This window comes from Gadus morhua, chromosome 13 (genome assembly GCF_902167405.1).
Source record: "Gadus morhua chromosome 13, gadMor3.0, whole genome shotgun sequence".
Lineage (NCBI taxonomy): Eukaryota > Metazoa > Chordata > Actinopteri > Gadiformes > Gadidae > Gadus > Gadus morhua.
In genome coordinates, this window is record NC_044060.1 from 10,642,122 (window position 1) to 10,661,940 (window position 19,819).

The 19,819-nt window shown below is 43.3% G+C and overlaps 2 protein-coding genes across 2 annotated transcripts; both read right to left on the reverse strand.

Annotated features, from left to right (window-relative positions):
• Positions 1–148: 148 nt before the first annotated feature.
• On the reverse strand, positions 149–6,415 carry tomm34 (translocase of outer mitochondrial membrane 34). The gene is made up of 8 exons (XM_030376022.1): positions 5,912–6,415; positions 5,282–5,411; positions 4,967–5,066; positions 4,502–4,654; positions 4,081–4,241; positions 2,333–2,480; positions 1,911–2,037; positions 149–1,503 (listed from the first exon to the last, which is right to left on the reverse strand). The coding sequence occupies exons 2-8, from the start codon at positions 5,400–5,402 to the stop codon at positions 1,402–1,404; spliced, it is 912 nt and encodes a 303-aa protein (XP_030231882.1). The 5' UTR covers positions 5,403–5,411; positions 5,912–6,415; the 3' UTR covers positions 149–1,401.
• Positions 6,416–7,342: 927 nt separating this feature from the next.
• On the reverse strand, positions 7,343–19,783 carry tgm8 (transglutaminase 8). Its single transcript, XM_030376020.1, has 15 exons — positions 17,275–19,783; positions 15,352–15,522; positions 14,873–15,130; positions 14,482–14,600; positions 14,178–14,306; positions 13,518–13,695; positions 12,274–12,409; positions 11,710–11,822; positions 11,081–11,196; positions 10,715–10,841; positions 10,352–10,605; positions 10,056–10,230; positions 9,683–9,846; positions 8,469–8,602; positions 7,343–8,059 (listed from the first exon to the last, which is right to left on the reverse strand). The coding sequence occupies exons 1-15, from the start codon at positions 17,282–17,284 to the stop codon at positions 7,909–7,911; spliced, it is 2,235 nt and encodes a 744-aa protein (XP_030231880.1). The 5' UTR covers positions 17,285–19,783; the 3' UTR covers positions 7,343–7,908.
• Between the last annotated feature and the right edge of the window lie 36 nt (positions 19,784–19,819).

A 19,819-nucleotide genomic window follows, 5' to 3' on the forward strand; every position in this document is an offset into this window, starting at 1 on the left:
GGTTTGTTGGTCTGGAGGGATGTTGATGAGGCGTTAGCTGAGCCATACTGATGGGGAACATGCTGAGACACTAGATTATGTGAACACAGCTTTATGTCAAACAAAGGCCACAGCCATGACACTCAGGTAGGCTCACAGAACACGAAAGAACCAAGTAAGAACTTTATTGGAAAGGTAATTCAAACAGGTCAACCGTTGCCATTAAATTTTGAAGCAGGCAAAACGTACAGTACATCCTCAGTATGCATTACATCAAACGTGAAACCGAGGACGGCTGCTATTGATCAGACATGATGAAATCCCCAAAGAACAATGAAAGATAAGCGGTTGAGTTTGAAAGTGTGTGGTGGATTTCCTCCTCCGAGGTCCACTGAACTTTGGAGGACAAAGGAGTCGCAGAACACCCCCCAAACCATCCCAGAACCATGTGCTGAAGTCACCGGGAGGCATTGAAGTTAACCGGATGTAACTAAAAAACATCCCGTAGTGGGAGGTCATCTTGATGACTAGAAACCAAGCGGAGTGCTGTTGCTCTTACGTGGAAGCAGAAAGTGAGATCTTATCCTTCACAGTGAACCAATGCTCTGAATCGTGTTCATCTGTTTTATTAGGTACAGCCTTAAAAAAAACAGATCAAACCACATCAGTATCAGCAAGCAAATACATTTTTTATGCGTTTCTGATCGGCTCACTTAAGTGCATGTGATGTGACTTAGCATAACATCACACAAAACCAGTCTAAGCCAATCAGAAACTAGCCAGCTAGTCCGGTCTAAGAAAACACCCAGGATATCCTCGAGGGCATCACACCCGACATCCAAGTCAAACCAGGAACAAGAAAACAGGTTTACAGACCATAATAATCCTGAATAACTGATGAGTTGTTTACCTAACAGCAAAGGCAGGAGGATTTTAATTTAAAGAAGTTGTTTTTTAAGTTACTTAAGAACTATTGGTATGCGAGTGTGTCATTAACATTCATAAATACTAGTAAACAACAAATATCTCAGCAAAAATTAATTTTCAGAAACTGATATACTGAAGGCTCCGGCGGCAGAGGGGAGTGAGTTGTTGAGGCAGCTGGAAACTCTGCTGTTCATCCATGGGCCATTGTGAAGACACTGGACCAAAGATAAACGGACGATTGTCCCGTCGGTATTTAAATACAGAGGCCGGCTGAACTAGCCACGGCTACACTTGCTTCAACTCAAAACGGACAAACGCTGAAGAATTCCTAACATGCGTTCAAGGGAAGGCGGTAACCCTGCTCTGTTCTCCAAAACGGACCAATCATGTCCCTGCCCAGCCAAACGTCTCTCCTCCTCAATCTCCTCCCCCCCCCCCCCCCTCTCCAGGCAGTCACATGATTGTCACCACTTCCTCCACCTTCCTGGAGAGCTATCACTTCTTCTTCTGGACTTCTTGCAGCAGGTTCAGTGCGGCCGTGTTCTTGGGCTCCACCCTCAGCAGCCTGTTGAGGTCCTCCATGCACGCTTTGCTGTCCTAAAAGAGCATGCAGAACCATTAAACCGTGGTCCTCAAAGCCTCATACTCTACTCAACATCCGCAGCGATTTGTGTTATATATTGGTGCCACCAGATGTGACACTGTGTAGCCATGTCCATTTGCCATGACATCACAATCCTACCAGCCTACCAGGTGGTGCGGTCAACGTGAATGGGGGAAGGGAATGAACACTTGCTCTATCCAGACACCATACATCGTTTGTGAGGTCACACGTGGGGAAAGAGACATCCGGGGGTTCAAACTTGTGATGTCACAAATGGATATTTAAAAAGGGCTTGAAATCAGTGCGGTACCAGAGTATTGTTACAAGAAATAAATGCATCCTTCAATAATTTAATTTGCAGACTAATGCCATGCTATTATGATGATGAGGTCCTTGTCACCTTGAGCTCCCGGTGTGCCTGGGCCCTCCTGTAAAGAGCCTTGATGTTGCTGCCGTCCATCACCAGAGCCTCATCACAGTCCCTCACCGCCTCCCTGAACTGCTTCACTGACAGGTAGCACAGAGCCCTACACACACACAAAGTTAGGAGCCATTTTTCACCACAGAATGATTCAGTCAAGCCAGAGCAAGGGGGAGAGAGACTAACAGTGAAAAACAAGGTAAATAAATGGGTAAACGGGTGTATAGGGAAGGACGATAGAGGTGTAGAATCAGGATGGACGCAGGGTTCTCCATACAAAATATAAGTGGCGCTACGCCAGCAGGTCTTTCATGCACATTTACAGGGGCGGCGCTATTCAGCACAGCTGGTGGTGTAGGAGAGGCCTCACGGAGAGAGGGCCGGCGGTAGAAGGAACAGACCTGTTGGTGAGAGTGGTGATCTCTGTGGGGTTGAGCTTCAGACTCTGGCTGTATTTCTCCACAGCCTTCTGGTACTGGCCCTTCTTCACCAGAGCGTTGCCCTCATCCTTCAGGACCTGGGCCTTGCGCACATCCTGCTGACTAGGAGCTAAGGCGGGGAGAAAGAAAAAGGTTGATTTTGGGAAACAAAACCTTTCTGAGGAAGCACGTCATTGGTAGTCTGACTGACTGGTTCCGTCGTGAAATGTTCCCGTTGCACTGTTCCTTACATTCGGTTCTATACAGAATATTCATTTTAAATGCATCTAAAAATTGTATAGCAAATTCCCATTATCATCTTGGGCATATATTGGCATCATTAAACAAATATATTTGAGGGACACACTTGTATAAGTCATGAATGCAGTCATACAGTCTGACTGATCAGAGACAGAAAGACTTTACTTGCAATAGTTAGTATGCATGCATCAGAGGCATAGAAAGAGGAGCGAGATAAAGAGGGTGACAAATGACTTGTAGCAAGAGAGTTGGAGTTAGATATTTTGCCATACAAAACCAAATCTTATCTACGACTTCTTGGTAAAGATGAGTTATGACTCAGTTATGACTAAAGTGGCAGTAAGTACTTAAAAAATGATTTCATTGCCCAAGTGATGGAGTACCCAGGTGTCAAGTGATGAGATTCCTCAATAGAATGCACTGTATTTCGCCAATTTGTCTGTAAAACTATAGGTCATAGCTTACTAGTAAGATAGCGATCCGAAGATAATAAAGTGTCCTCTCCAGGGCCATTACCCTTCCCTATGCCATTGTAGAAACATGGCAGGGCAACATGCTATGTAAGCAAAGTGTTCTGGCCGGCGAGCCTTTTTTATTTGTAAAAAATAAGATGTGATTTTCCCATTAACATTATTTAATTCACTATCGATCAACATTGACTACATATATGTCCAGGTCATTTTAAGTTACAAGCTAGTAAATTATTTCAACTTTAACTTAGAGTCGCAATGTGCAGGTAATCGGAGGGAGAATTTCAGAATTCCAAAAAACGAAATAATGGTCTTCCGTCGACAAATGTGTGCCTTGACATAGTGTAGCTCGATTGGCCTTGGTGGCACGAGTGGGAGGGGTTTGGAAGTGTCAAAGGTACGAACCTTAAGAACAAAGAGAGAGGTACGATGCGCCCAGCATTTTTATTTGTAGAATAAGGAAGTGATTTTATTAACATATTTAAACCACCATCGATCAGCATTGACTAATAGTAATTTTAAAGGTACGAGCTAGTTGAAATGTTACGTATCGCTACTTTCATTTAAGTGGCTATTCAAATACATAGACATCTAAAATAAACAATTAAAAACAAATGGAATGTAGTAATAGATGAAAAAAAGACATAAAAAAAACAAGATATCGGAATTGAAACACGAGTTACTGCACGTTGCTGTTGTACTGCCTATATATAACAATTCATAGTTAGACAAAGGCAGCGCTTAGTATCTGTATTTTTGGGTTCATGTCAAAAACATTGAGTATTTCTTTAGGGCAAAAATTACTTATGGAGTCATTGTTTATTGATAGTATTCCACGCAACTACTTACAACACAATTGGTTGGGTGGTCCAAAAAAAAAAAAAAAAAAAAAAACGTTCTAGTCATTTTTCTGAGTTTCCCTGTTGACACAGATACTGCAGTTGCCTTGGCAGGGCAGTTAATAGCGGGACATGGATTAGGTGTGTGTTTACTGCGTACCAGGTACGTCCCTAGCTCCGTTATGCTGCTGTTTGGGGGTGTTGGAGCTCTGTCTAGCCTGCTGGGCCAGCCTCTCTCGGACCTCCATCGGTACCGCCGGGGTCTCTGGCAGCTTCTCCCTCCAGGCCAGCCCGTCCATCTCTGTCAGAACCTTTGTCATCCTGGGACACCACACAGGAGGTCAACACCACACTTGATACAATGTCTAATACTGTCCCAAGTGACAGTATTTTTATGCAAACATTATTTGTTTAAGTTTTATTAGGAATGTTCCTGGGCTCAATTCCCCCTGGCCATACCTGTAGGCATCTTTGAGCAAGACACTGCTTCACTGCTCATTAATGACGTATATCTGAACTCACCTCAAGTCTCTTTGGATACAATCTGCTATATAGTTGAACTAAATGGTCAATAATCCTACCGGTTGGTTCCGTCGTGTGCGGCGGGGATGTTGCAGTCCACCTGCAGGGCGGTCTTGTAGTCCACGTAGGCCTGCCTGTAGCGCTCCATGGCCTCGTAGGCCGCCGCTCGCCTCAGCAGGGACTTCACCCCGAAGGGCACCAGGTCCAGAGACCTGCATACACCATGGAACCTAGTCAATACAAGGCCAATAGCCCCAGAAAACTACAACAACCAGGAAGGCTTTTAGGAGCTCATCAGCTCTTGAAGCCTGTAATCACGGGTTATATGCATTCAAAGTATGGAAGAATGAATTGGAAAATCATCTTACTGGCGTCGTACCTAACTAAACATAACCAGCAGGCTGGTTTATCGCAGATAGTGACAAGTCCAAGAGAAAGACAGGAAGACTAGTTCAACTGAGACAGACAGACGTGAACTAGGAGAGAACACGGACTGGACTAGGAGAAAGCCTGTGAGTACGTACATGTTGCAGTCCTTCACACACTCGCTGCAGTTTCCATCCTTGAGGTAGCTGGCGGCCCGGTTGGAGTAGAGAATGCTCAGGTCCTCTGGGCTCTTCTTGCCTGCACAGGAAGAAAATGTTTGTTCAATGACCAAATGCTATCTTGCCTTTCACATAAAATGGTGTATGAAGGGAGACAAATGTCACAGACGAATAAAGATGATGGTAAACCAAGAATACTAGTGCAATCGTACATAGCTGCTACTAGACTTTCCAACCACCCTAATCCACTGATAAAAACATGAAACATCACCTGATCAGCAGAAACAAACCCACCTGACTTCTCGAATTCTTTGATAGCCTGGCTGTAACGCTCTGACGCCTCTCCGTACTGGCCTTTCTTGAAGCTCTCATTCCCTGCTTGCTTCAGCTCCAACCATCTGCATCTGGGGGGCATCTTCTCAGCCTACCGTCAGAAGTGAATACCAGGGGGGATATTTCAATACCACAAGATCCACATTTATTCACATTGAAAGGTTATACCGATCTAGACCGAGGGAGTTAGCTGAAACATAAGACTCTGACACCCAAGAAAATATCTACTTGACTTGGTAACAAGGTTATTGTACAAGATGTTACTATAACATACAAGCTAATCAAATAGTGATAGAGCAGCGTTACTGCGTCGGGTTGAGTAAATATCCAACCCTAGGCTAATTTGAATGGACGTTAAAAGGGTAGTTGGACAGAATTCCCTTTAAAAGTATCCCTGTGCGACACCTGCATGTCTATATAATCACGTTATTGTAAAGACATTATAACTCGCAGCCGATGCGACACGACTCAGACATGTTTATGGCCGGTCTCGTTTTGTTAAGAGCACCGGCGGCTAGCTAGCACATTGTACAGCTAGCTAGCATGCTAACCCCTAGCACTAGTCCCTGCTAGTACAATACGGTCACTTACCGGCTGCAGTCTTCCACGGAGTAAGTCAAAAACGAGTACAACTCTACCTAGTCTCTACGGATGTCTTCAAATTAAAGCTAATGCTAAGCGTTTCAGTCAGGTCCACAGCGACAGCTTCAACAAATGCGAGGTGTTTTATGTTGTCCTGTGCTGTGGTATTCTTTCTCTCCTGTCCCGGCTCATGTCAGACCGACACACGCTTTCTTCTGGTTTCTTGAATGCGGAAAGGGAAGGGGTGGTAGTCGTCTCTCGTAAGTTCTACAGTGAGCTGGGCGGAGGATAAACTTCAGCCCTCGCAGCTTCGCTTTCAATTCACGAGTAACGACGTAGAAGAAAAAGCAGAAGAATGCGGTCAAACGCCAAGTATCGCGGGTATTTAGAATAGCTATTTTATAAAAAATATATATATATAAAAAGTAAAATGTCAATATTGTATGCGATGCATTTTTATTGCGCGTCAACGTTTTCTAGAAAAAAAAATAAGAAAATCGAAACGTATTGTTCCACTAAACTTGATATAGGCCTATTGTGCTGCTTATTTTTTCTAGCCACACGATGGTGGTCTAAAGCCGCTATTCAAGTCCCAATAACTACATTTAATTGGACTTTCATTAGGGACCATTGTGGGCTGCGTTTCCATCGCGGTGTAAAGAACCGCAGAGGTCAGCTCTTTCAGGGCCTTTAACTTCACAGACTTAACGAATAAAGACATTAACAAGCGTGACATACTGAGCGAAAAATCGAACGAACAATCGCGTCCACTATCAGTTACGAATGTGCGTCATTTTCCAGCAAGTAGGCTATCGTATCAAGGCAATGCAGTGGAGAATATTTAACCCTCAACCTAATATAGCCGGTTAATATGAGCAAGTGCTCCGTACTTTCATTAAAATTCCCTATGTAGGCCTATTTAGATTATTAAATTATTATGGAGTTTGATAATGAATCCATGTGTAAAATAGTGTAGCCTAGAAACACTAGCCTAGGATAGAAGAACAAAAGAATGAACTGTAGGTTTGCATGGAATTAAATAAATAAATAAGACAATGGAATAAATAAACACATCCAATGAATGGATGTGGTATTATGAATTGAATATGGTATTCTTTTGAAAAACGTATTTATTTCAATATATTGAGTCCCTAATTTATATATTTCATAGCCATATTTATTTATTTAATATTTCATCAAATGGCATTCCATAGTATTGCGGCTGAAGTTGGTTGAGATAATCTGCTGCGATTTTCCAACAATCAGAAATGTTTGCACCCAAGGTTACTGAACCTTTTAAAAGTCCTACCCTACATAACCCTATCTGGGGGTACAATAATGTCCTCAGAACTTTATTTAGTTCTTTATCTGGTTCCTGCAAAGGTTTGCGGCTTAAAACTATTTTTTACTGAACTCAAGGACAAAGAAACAAAGCGAAAATAGAGCAATCCCATACAACCTCTTTAATAACATAGAATACAATGAATCGTAAACACAACTGAGCAGCAAAAGAAAACTAAAAAATGCATTCTCTCCAGAGTGCTGTAGTGCAAAGTGAGGTTGAAAATATGTTTTTTAAAACATATAGACTTTTAAAAAAGGTGAACGCGTGGATGTCAAAGATGTGTCTCTCCCTTCAGGTATGGGAGAAAGATTATGTTTCTAGTTCCTAGGGCTTCTTATTTCTAGGATATATTAAATATCTAGGTATAATATAGACATGAAAATATACAAAGCGGGTTTCAAACTAAAATTGTTGAATCTCTAAGTTTAAATTATATCTGTTTATTGATATTTAAAGAAAAAGTGTTGATTTGTGAATATTATATCGGAAATAAAATAAAAAGAATAAATCCTCAGTATAACAATGGGGTTATGTAGGGTAATGTTTACACCTTAAATTATTATGGTTATGCAGAACAGCACTTAATTTGATTAATCAAGATTCATCTTTCTCTTTAACTGCGGTCCCAGAATTCGTCACCATGGTAATGGAGTGTTGTGGCCTAATGCAGTTGAACATCGATGGTGACGCTGGCCTTGACATCCCTGAAAGTGGAGCAATCGAAATCCACCACCAGGATCTTCTTTCCGATCCTGTACGGCGTGAAGGCAAGTACTAACCGAATGCGGCGACCGGGTTTCAGGTCCGGTAAACTGGGCGAGAGACACACACACGCAAAAACACATGATTAATATAAATAAACTGGCATAAGAGATTTGTATAAATAACATTGGATGCACATCAGACGCATTGCAATATCAAAGTAGACCCATTATATATCTAAGGGCCTTAAACTCCCATCTGAAAGGTTCTCGGTTCAAACCCGATCCTGCTTGTAGCCATCCTGCAGAACATGCTACTTAATAAATGGATAATACGAGAACATTTAGCTGTTAAGCTAAATGGCTGTGAAGTGGTCAACTGAAAAATAATTGTGAACTATTGGGTAAAAAATGCATACTCTAAATACATTAGATATTGACATCATACATCACAGGGACATTTCATATGGACAACAGATGATTGTGTGATTATCTTTCACACACACACACACACACACACCTCGCTTCCACAGGGTTGATGAGCAGGCCGCTGCCACTGACATGGAAGGAGCAGTTCTGTAGGGTCTCCTGTATGGGATTGCTGAAGGCCACATCTACTTCCAGCTGGTGGTAAAGCCTAGCCACGCCTTTCACCTGGAACATAAGTAGATACATAGCAGTTACAGTACTTATCCCCATCATCACACTCAAATCCATGTGGACGGGCTACACACAACCAGCCACAGGGCCTATCTCTGTCCCTTATGGAGAAAAGGAACCATACCAGTTAACAGTAACAGTTATTTCTCAGAATATCTACGGTCATACTCTGACATGGAGCATGACCAATGCCTGTTATATTATAGTAACCATTCAGTCCTTTCATCCGATCATCTTGGATTGATGGGCAGGTAGAGTTTAGGGCATCTTGCCCTAGCATGCCTTCAGGTAGACTGAGGAAATTGGGGTTCAACCAGAACCTTTTGTCTTGGGCTGGAGACACACAACCTGACCGCTACACTACCCTGCCCCCAGCTCCCTCAACCAGAAGCTTGGCTTGCTTACCAGAGAATGCTGCTTAACATTGCAACATTGCAGACCTCAAAATAACCTTTGTGTTGTTAACTTCTGAATGAACTCCTATGGCAGGTACATTGAACTGTAGGTCAGCTTGCAGAGGGCTTGAGAGCTGTAATGTATTGTGGCCAGTTAGAGTGCTTTAACAGTGCATGTCTCATAATATATCATTCCAGACAAAAGGCAAGCAGTGTTCATGTGTTTGCCAAACATAAACTTTGAGGTGTGAGTGGTTTTTCCACACACAAAACAGCCAATCAATCCAAACCACAGACCTGAACAGGTTCTCGTTACTATCGAAACAGCACTGCTTGATGAACTCAATTGAAGTGCAGCCAACACCAGGCTACAATGTGTCAGGCACCACCATTACTTGTGCCAACCTGTATCTAGATGTCTCACATTCCACAGCTACTTGGGTCAACAATTCAAATAAATATTCCTCAGCTTCCCTCTGACAAATCATATGTTCCTGTCCGCGCCTGTCTGTCCATTTCATTTTGAATTTCATTACAACTTGTTTTTGATGACGGCAATGTGTTACCATGGTGTGTGTGTGTGTGTGTGTGTGTGTGTGTGTGTGTGTGTGTGTGTGTGTGTGTGTGTGTGTGTGTGTGTGTGTGTGTGTGTGTGTGTGTGTGTGTGTGTGTCACTCACGGTGATGGAGATGGGAGGATCCTGCAGGACTATGTTGTTCTCGGCCAGGTACACCAGCTTTGGGTGGTTCTGGTCCGTTGCCAACACAGAAATGTTCATACTGTCACAGTCAAAGAGGTGTTCACCGTACACCGAGAACGGGATCACCACGGCAACGGACAGAGCTGGGGGAGATAAATCAAGGAGGCAAGGAGTGTAACAGAAACAAAATGAGAAACTATATGAAACCGAGATAAAGCAACCGCTGTGTGTGTGTGTGTGTGTGTGTGTGTGTGTGTGTGTGTGTGTGTGTGTGTGTGTGTGTGTGTGTGTGTGTGTGTGTGTGTGTGTGTGTGTGTGTGTGTGTGTGTGTGTGTGTGCGCGCGCGGATTACCTCGTCCAGGCTGCAGGGTGTGTTCTTCTATTTTAGTAAGGACATTGGCGGCCGGTACGCCAGTGTACAGCATGGTCTGGGCGTTGACCCGCAGAGACAGAGATCTGGGCACCCGGTCCTCGCTGCTCAGGGTCACCTTCAGATGGACGTCCTGCCCACTGATCGGCGTCGATGCCTGCACACACACCCCAGAGACATCAACAACATGATCCAGGTGACCGGGGCTCAGTGGAAATCTGCGGGCAGGATAGTTGGACGGAACCAAATCATCGACAGGAAGTGATGTCACGGCGTACCTCCTCAATCTGCATCACCACCATCTGTGGGAGAGGCGCAGTTGGGACAACGGCGTTCTCCTCCTCATTTTCCTCCACGGTGATCTCCCCGTTCCCTATGCTCCTTCCTCCCTCAGCATTCTCCTGCTCCTCCTCCTCCTCTGCTTCGGTGCCAAGGCCCTCCCGGTTGACACTGATCTTGTGCCGGGCATGTCCCTCCAGTGAGTAATCCCTGGTGATGGCATGCTTGAAGGTATTCCTCTCCAATTCAGTTCCTGTTTGGAGAACCACACAGGAAGTGACATGAGTAAAATGTTCTTTATTGGATTTTGGTTATTTTGTGCGTGCGTGCGTGCGTGCGTGCGTGCGTGCGTGCGCGCCCACCCTCTCTGGCTTTGTACGTGGCTGTTATGTTCTGCCTCTTGTTGGAGCCGATTGACTTGGTGGAGATGTTCTGGCCCACTCGCTTGGTGTCAGAGCACAGCTGCTGCTTCGGGTCGTTGAACATTAGCTAAAAAAGAAGTACAATTATTAATCCTTACAAAAACTCTTAAATCTCTAGTATGGGTATATATTCACACATACTCATACTATTACTGCATCCCTTCGCAAGAAGTCATTGCAAAATCACATTTTCATAAACAAAAATAACATCAAAAAGCTGGATGAGCTAAATTTGCTCATCACAGTTTAAACACTGTGCTGATCTCTGTTGTTTCGTTCTAAAGAAACGTGTCTCAGTGTACTGACCAGCCAGTCGATGACGTCGGCGTTGACCTCAGCGTAGACAAACGGGGAGTCGTACTTCAGGTGTGTGTGTCCGTCCAGGATGGCCTTAACAGAGGCAGGGCCGCAACAGAACACGCCTGCAGAGATCGCTACGTCAGCTCCCGTAAACCTGGACATGAACCTCCAGAGACAGCTACATCTGTTCTCTAGAAACTGGAAATGAACGGCCAGAGACAGCTACGTCCGTTCCCTTGAACCTGGATATGAACGTTCAGAGACAGCTACGTCAGAAAGCCTTGACCTTGACATGAACCTCCAGAGACAGCTACATCCGTTAACCTGAACTTTGACATGGACCTTCAAAAACAACTAAGTCAGAAAGCCTGAACCTCGACATGAACCTCAAGAGACAGCTACATCAGCAAGCCTGAACCTGGACATGAACCTCCATATGTCTTATGTAGTATTATAAACAAACACAAAAAACACTGTATGGCAGTGTCTAACTCTCCATCAAAGGAGTCCAGTAGAAAATAGTAGAAAAAAAAACAACAGTCTCAAAGTAATAAGTATCAAATACAGACAGATTATGAATAAGGGGAAGTTAAGGACTGAGGTGCCGTGGAACGTTGTGCTTCCTGGGGGCGTACCTTTGCTCTTCTCTTGAGGTGTGGGGTCCAGAACTTGCCATCCGTCATAGTTTCCTCCTTCTCCCTCCAGGTCTGGACGCTTCATCCACGCCTCCACCCACACGTGGAAGTTCCTTTTGAAATGTCATCCAATGAGTACACAACTCAGTAAAAAAGTAAGAAAATAACTAAATAGGTACATGTCTATGCAGCTAAGCAGGTAACTGTTTATGGACATAAGTGTGGAAACAATTGAGAAAATGTAAAACTGTTGAAAAAGACACTGAATTTACCACTGTTCTCATCTGTATCAGGGGATCATGAGGAAACACCAACATTTCCTTGTCTCCTGCAGTGTAGCGATCAAGGGTACCCTCAGCTAAAAAGTTTCGGGGTTCAAACCGTACATCTACAGTCTAGCTGTAGGTGTCTTAGAGAAAGGTGTCCTTAACACTGCCTTCTCAGTAATTATTTTTACCCAAAAGTCCCTTTGTATGTTACTCCCGCACCCAGAAGCTTAGTTTGCAAAACCTTAATTAGTTGTAACGTTGCGGGCTTGGTGGATAAATGATGGCACCTGCTCACCAGATGGTGTCCTTTGACTCCTTGGGTCGCACTCCGAAGTCGCTGTAGTAGACGTCCACGGTGAGGGACTTGTCTGTGTCATGAGCTGACTGGTAGTTGGTCACCACGCGACACGGGATGCCCAGGCACCGCATCACTGCAGAGGACAGTAGAGTCCTTCTTCACTTCTACATTTACACTTATACTACAGTCATTTTAGAAGGGAGCTTTATCTTGAGTGAATAACGATAATAATCATATTAATACATTTTCCGTTCACGCGGAAATGTTCTTGCTTATTGCTCTGACAATGAACCACAACATAGAAAGATTATCTAACAAACATGAACATCCAACATAGAAGAACACAAGGACACAAAAATGTACACATAAACGTGATAAGGGTCTGTGTGTGTGTGTGTGTGTGTGTGTGTGTGTGTGTGTGTGTGTGTGTGTGTGTGTGTGTGTGTGTGTGTGTGTGTGTGTGTGTGTGTGTGCTAGCATTCTCCATGTGAGAGTATTTGTGATCAGATTATTATTGCAGATGAGGTTCACAGGGTAGGTCCAGGACAGTGCATTGTCCATGTGCACCCCCAGGCATTTTAATGAAACGGTTTGTTTTATGGGTTGATTGTGAATTGTAACGGGAACAATACGGTTTGCATTGAGCGGCTCCGAAGGTAATCCCCTCTGTTATGGGGAGATTGAGAAAATGATAGCATCATTGTCCACCACTGAAGCACTTTGATGACACTCGCCCGGTAGCGGCCTGGCTCCACCCCCTCCTTTATCAGGGCTACCAGTGCAGTACCATCAGAGAATGTGATTATGTAGCGGTGAAACACGTTAGGTGCACGGTCGTTGGTGTAAAAGCTGAATAGTAGTGGGGAGCTGACATATCCTCTGGGATCAATGCAGCTGGTTGGGGGTGAGCAGGTGTTATCGGTATAAAACATGGGTTCATCTCCAACTGATCCAACTGAGGCTAGTATATCTGGTTATGTATTAAATGCGGAGGCGAAATCTATGAATGGCACTCTGGCATTCGGTTGGATATTCGGGACATCCAGATGTTTCAAGAAATGGTTTCTTAGGTGGTGGGATAATGTGTAAAGTCCTCCATGTTGCGGGGACTGAAATCGGGCTGACTGATAATATTTAGCTACATATATGCAGAATCTTCGACACACGCACACGCCTGCACACACACACACAAAAACACACAAACACACACTCACACACACAACGCACACACTCAGGTCTACCTGTGCACATGACCCCTGCGAACACCCAGCACTGGCCATACTTGACTGAGTGACAGCCATTCCTGCGCCATTGCTTCAGGATCTCCACACTGCCGCTCCACATGGACGGCGGCACGCCCCTTCTGTCAGGCTTTCCCCAGCATCCGACCAGGACACCAGCGTCGTCGAACGAATTGATCTGAACTCATGGAGCACGAAACTAGACTCAATCCAACGATCAGCAAACCCATTGATCTAAACTCGAGGGAGCAAGAAACTAGACTATATCCAACGATCAGCAGTCAAATTGATCTGAAGATAAAGGAGCAATAAACTAGAATAACTGAATACTAAACCACACAGAAACTAGAATCAACTAAATGATCTAGACCACGGATGTATAATAACACCACAGAAACAACACTAAATAAGAGGATCAGCATCACAGATAATAAACAATTGAACTATCTACAAACACAAAACTAGACTAAATAAAAGGATTCATACACACACACACACACATTTGTTTAAACACGAAGAAGCGATAAACTACACTTAAACAATCTATACACTCATTGCACTACAGAGAGAAGCGAGAATCTAGAATCAGCAACGCAGGGAAGGAAGTGGGACACTCTTAGAATAACATGCTCTGTGTTTAGTATGAGGGGAGTCTCCTACCATGGCGCTGACCACGCGGCTGACGTAGATGGGGTTGCAGCGAGCAGAGACGTCATCGGTTGGGTCCCTCAGGTATTTGGGGTTGACGTCCAATATCTTCATGCAGATGTCCATTATGTCCTCATCAAACTGTAATGGAGGAGACCAGGCGGATGTCACTCTGTCTCCATGTCTGTCTGTCTGTCTGTCTGTCTGTCTGTGTGTCTGTCTGTCTGTCTGTCTGTCTGTCTTAGGGTGTGTGTGTGTGTGTGTGTGTGTGTGTGTGTGTGTGTGTGTGTGTGTGTGTGTGTGTGTGTGCTTGTACCTGTCCATAGTCCCAGGGCACAGAGCTGATGTACTTGTTAGTTCCTTTGTAGATCACTCCATGTTCATTCAGCACATACTCCTGCCTCTCCTCCTCTTCCGGGAGATATACCCAGTCCTCTACACACACACACACACGCAAAGGCACACAGACACACACACACACACACACACACACACACACACACACACACACACACACACACACACACACACACACACACACACACACACACACACACACACACACACACACACACGCACACACACAATGAACACAACGTACCTTCTCTACTGTCTTCAATACTTTCACTTTCTCCCTCCCTCTCCCTCCCTCTCTCTCTCCCTCTTTCTCTGTCAGTGTCTCTCTGTCTGAGTAGGTGTCTCTCTACCTGGGCACCAGGGGTTAAAGAGCACCACCAGACGTCCCAGACTGGCCTCCTTGTCCCCCCTTTCCATGGTCAGGTAGTAGTTCCCCACGGGGGCGTCGGCCGGCGGGGTCACGGCCAGGGTCACCCTGCCCAGGGCTGGGGAGGAGGTCGTGTCGAGCTCGGCCCTCCACTTCGCCTTGGCACCCGGGGAGCGGGTCACATGACTCTCGGGGATTCCAAACGCAGACTGGGTCCCCAGGTCTTCTGACGCCCTGGAGCCTGGAGAATATGGAATGGGTATTCATTCGGTTTACTATGTCTTCATTCATTCATTCAGATGTCTATTCATCATCCATCTTCCGATCCCTATATCCATCCATCTCTATAATCCATCCCTCCATCAATCCATCTATCATACATTTTTCCAATCCTTTTATAAGAATACTTTAGTCAGTGTGACAAAGTATTAGTAACTGTGAATACTTTAGTAAAACCCTCACCAGTTTTTACTGTGAAGTGGAGCTGGTCAGTGTTAGGGTTGAAAGGTCTTGGCAGCTCCAAGTTCAGGAGGAAGGACTGTCCTCGCCTGATGATCAACTCCTCGGTTGAGATGTCACTTGTGTGGTGGGCGGAGTTATTGGCCTGGCAGTGGAGGTCCACTGTGCGATAAACTGGTTGAAGTAAACAAAAAAACACATCATTGGAGTTATATCTCTGTGTGTGCGCACGTGTGTGTGTGTATGTGTCTCTCTCTCAGTCAGCTTGTCTTCTTGTCAGTGTGTTTGTATGACTTTCTGTCTCTCTGTGTGTATATAACCTAAATAACACCCTGATTCAAGCAGAACACAAATTAATACAACTCATTACAACTGAGCAAAATGTTAATAATGTAATGTATTTAAAATGATCCATGCATTGCAACAGTCAGTTGATCAGAAGAGGCCTAATAGTATTTGGTGTTTTGTAGTAATGTGTAATACTATACTATGACATCAGCCCTTTCAATCCTTGGGCGTTGACAGGATGAACTCTAGGATGCCAGTCAAGATTGTACATGATGTTACATGGGTGTGTTTGTACCCACACACACAGACTGTACTATGAGTGTGGGTGAGTCTGATCTGTCGTCATAATTAAAAAGAGTTAATGTTGACGATGTTGAAGATGTTCGACATGTAAAGACATTATCCGTTTCTAAATTGCCTCTCTGTTTTGAAATTGCCTCACCCTGTTGAAACTTTCTAAATGCTCTCTCTTTCCCTCACGCCCACTCTTTTGCTCTGTCACATGCAATCACTATCTCTCACACCCTCTTTCTGTTTGCTTTCAGGCTCCTTCTACTTCAGGGATGGGCAACTTTCATGATAAAGAGGGCCACATTTTTCATCATAACCATCGGAGGGCCACATGACTGCACACTTCAACTAAACGTGAGCTGAGAGAAGCTACACAATTTTGAATTTGGTATATATGATTTCCTGTATTCTGGTGCATTTTGGGGATGGCCACTACCTAAAAAATCATCCAGAATCATAACCTATGTACGGTATGTTAATTGAACCAACATACATTCATTTCATGTTTTCCATGCTCAAACAGCCACATGAATGGTCACTATTTTTATCAGTGCAAAGGGCTCACATACATCATCATTCAATGAAGTCAAAAAACTGAAACAGTGGCCCAACATTAAGTGCAACAACTCAATGAACTCAAACCCAACAAGCAGTTTTAGTAGTTGTAGTGGCGACTTAAGTGGATATCTTTAATGACTGATATCGCTTCTAAGCAAACTAGACGCATGGGTTTGCCTTCGAATTCTATGAATTCTTCTCATCTTTCTTGACCGAGTTTTCTGTAACTCGATCAATTATTATTATCATTATTTTTTTTTTAATTATGTGCGGGCCTGACTGAGTGAGGATGCGGGCCGCACTGAGTGAGGATGTGGGCCGCCAGTTGCCCATCCCTGTTCTACTTGTTATTTCGTGACTTGGAAGCAAGTACCCAAACTACTGCCAGAAAATCATTGTGTAATGAAACACCAACAAAACCTGCATGCATGTGTGCATTCATTCATAGAAGTATGTAACTATACGTGTATGTACCTGAAAGATTGTACATATGTAAACATGTATACAGACAGCGAGACAGACGCAGACCAACCGACCAAAACAGAGAAGGCAGACAGAAGGTTAGTAGACAGAGCGCACAAAAGTCAGACAGACAGACACAGGGTGAACGAAAGACAGACAGACAGAAGGGTAGACAGACACAGAGTGAACTAAAGACCAACAAACTGAAAGGTAGACAGAGGGAATGAAACACAGACAGAAGGGTAGACAGACAGACACAGAGGGACCTAAAGACAGATAAAAGGACAGACACCAACAGACAGACATATGTAGAGTTGTATTACTTACGGAGATCCATGCTGTGTGATCAGTGAACAAGAAGGTGTCTGGCAGTGTGGCTGAGTGTGCTGCAGAAGTGGGATGAAATTACTACAAACAGGATCGGCCAGGGGTTTCAAGAAGCTGGATTTACAGGTTAACCGGAAAATTAAGACGCAACAAGGGAATGTCAGACTCAGACACTAAAGTTATTCTACTCTCTGTTCAGTCATCATGGGGACTCATCCTGTGAGCTTACCTGGATCAAACCTGGGACATAGGTTATATCCAAGATAACTCCGCCCACTGCTGCAGTGGTGACTTCTTTCTGTTATTTCATTGGTTTAGAATAATTACAACGAACAACCAGAACTGTTGCATTCCAAGCTTTTTCTTTTTGAAACATCATATTCAAACGTTTTTTGGAGCATCATCCCATGAAGAAAATAAGATTTGTTTTTAAATTATTATCTTATTCCTCTTGCCATGCAATCTGATTTATGAATAATTTTGATGTGTGTCAATAGATTTAAATAACTGCTGAAGACTTAATCTGAGGAATGATCGATTTGCCGTTTATTCATGTATTGTGGAGATGTCTGTCAAATGTTAAATAAATCATTCCCTGAGAAAAGTAAATACTCATGAACCTGCTCAATACTGAACAATCATGTCAATCAATCATTGGCGTTAAAATCACCCAGAGCGGTGGAAGCTACACTCCCGCCCCTTCCCCAAAAGACTCAAGGTGACAGCTTCTGGCTTTTCTTCCTCAGCACCAAATTGTCCTCCCTCTGCCAACACACATTTAAAGAATACATGTTTAAACAAGCCATAACTTCAGTTGGCACCTTATTCCCCCCAGACATGCCATAAGTCAGAGAAGGAAAGTAGAACTCAAAAGAGATGCAAAAGCAGAACACAATGTAACCATTTACCCAGGAAAGGGAGTATGTTAACATTAGGGGACTCACAACCAACCAGATAGGTTTAAGGTTAACCAGGCTGCACCAAATATGGGTTTTAATGGGGAACAGCCTCCGCCACTCCACCACCATTGACATTGTGGAGTCTCTGATTGGATCACATGCAGAGATCTGGTCCAGAGCACCATAGTCACTACAATGAAAACAGGTGTTCTTCATGTGTTAAGTGATATAAAATATTCTTACAATACCATACATACTTGGCATCATTTAAGGCAATGATGTCAAGATTCAGATATAAACCAATTAATGAATCGAATTATAACCTGGAAGCTTGATACATCAACTATTTCCTCAGATTTTACTCCCTGATCAACGTTTATTTAGTTATTTTTTGATAATGTTCAAAATGTTATTGTCTATTTATGTAAAGCCTTTGTGGGTGGCTTCTCAGTTTGAATGGTTGCTGTATAAATTTGCCTTGCATATCGTTATTGTTAAATTAGGCCTGCCTGTTCTAACATTGAATGTTGTGTTTGTTCTCAGCCAATCAAGTGTGAGGTATTTACCGTATCAACACAACCAAGCCCCGTTTACCTGGATGGCTTGTATTCAAACCTCAGTCAGGGTACTGTAGTACATAACTCTATGAATACCTCAGTCCGTATGCAGTATATAACTCATATTCAAACCTCGGTCAGGGTACTGTGGTACATAACTATTAATACCTCAGTCAGTATATGTAGTACATAACTCTATTCCTTTCTCGTAGTCAGGATACTGTAGTACATAACTATTAATACTTCAGTCAGTATATCTAGTATAGAACTCTATAAATACCTCATAGTCAGGGTACTGTAGTAAATAACTATGAATACCTCAGTCAGTATATTTAGTACATAACACATATTCAAACCTTAGTATGGGTACTGTAGAACATAAGTCTAGTAATACCTTAGTCAGGATACTGTAGTACATCTCATATTCAAAGTCCGGGTACATACAGTAACTCTATTATAACTCTGACCACCTCATAGTCAGGATATCTAGTATATAACTATTAATACCTCAGTCAGGATATGCAGTACATAATTCATATCCAAACTGCATGGTCAGGATATGTAACACATCACTCTATTCATTTCTCAATCAGGAGAATGTAGTACATAACTCTGCATTCATAGATAAGCTCATTATAAGTTATATTACATGTTATCATTCAAAAACATGTTTTAAATAAAACCTGCACTATATGTTTTACCATTAACAAACTTTACTGGTTAGAGTTAAGCTATAGAAATGGCTATTTAATTTGCGCACACATCAGAGATTTTCCAACGGTTGGGGGTGGTAAAGGTAGACAGGAACCAAATGATTCATTGAGAAGAATTCTGTTGATGGATAAGGATTGGCTCAGGGGTGGGAGTGGTCCACTCCCACCCAGAAACTTACATTCAGAACAGTTACACAAGGACTGATGATGTCAAAGTGACGAGTAGGAAACAATATTGCAGCTGATGGAAAAAATAATATGCTTCTTCAAATTTCCCAACAAAGTTATTGTTGGGAAACCAAAACTAAATGTCTATTTAAAACATTGGTTTATAGTCCTCTAAAATACTAATATAATATATATATATATATATATA

Excerpts from the sequence above, each read along its gene's own strand:
- tomm34 (XM_030376022.1), bottom strand. The coding sequence starts at position 5,402 with ATGCCCCCCAGATGCAGATGGTTGGAGCTGAAGCAAGCAGGGAATGAG. Across the intron at positions 4,242-4,501 it reads GCACACGACGGAACCAACCG|GATGACAAAGGTTCTGACAG; the intron begins GTAGGATTATTG and ends GTGGTGTCCCAG. Across the intron at positions 2,038-2,332 it reads ATCACCACTCTCACCAACAG|GGCTCTGTGCTACCTGTCAG; the intron begins GTCTGTTCCTTC and ends GTGTGTGTGTAG.
- tgm8 (XM_030376020.1), bottom strand. Across the intron at positions 12,410-13,517 it reads CGCAGGGGTCATGTGCACAG|TGATGCGGTGCCTGGGCATC; the intron begins GTAGACCTGAGT and ends TGTCCTCTGCAG. Across the intron at positions 10,231-10,351 it reads TGGTGATGCAGATTGAGGAG|GCATCGACGCCGATCAGTGG; the intron begins GTACGCCGTGAC and ends GTGTGTGTGCAG.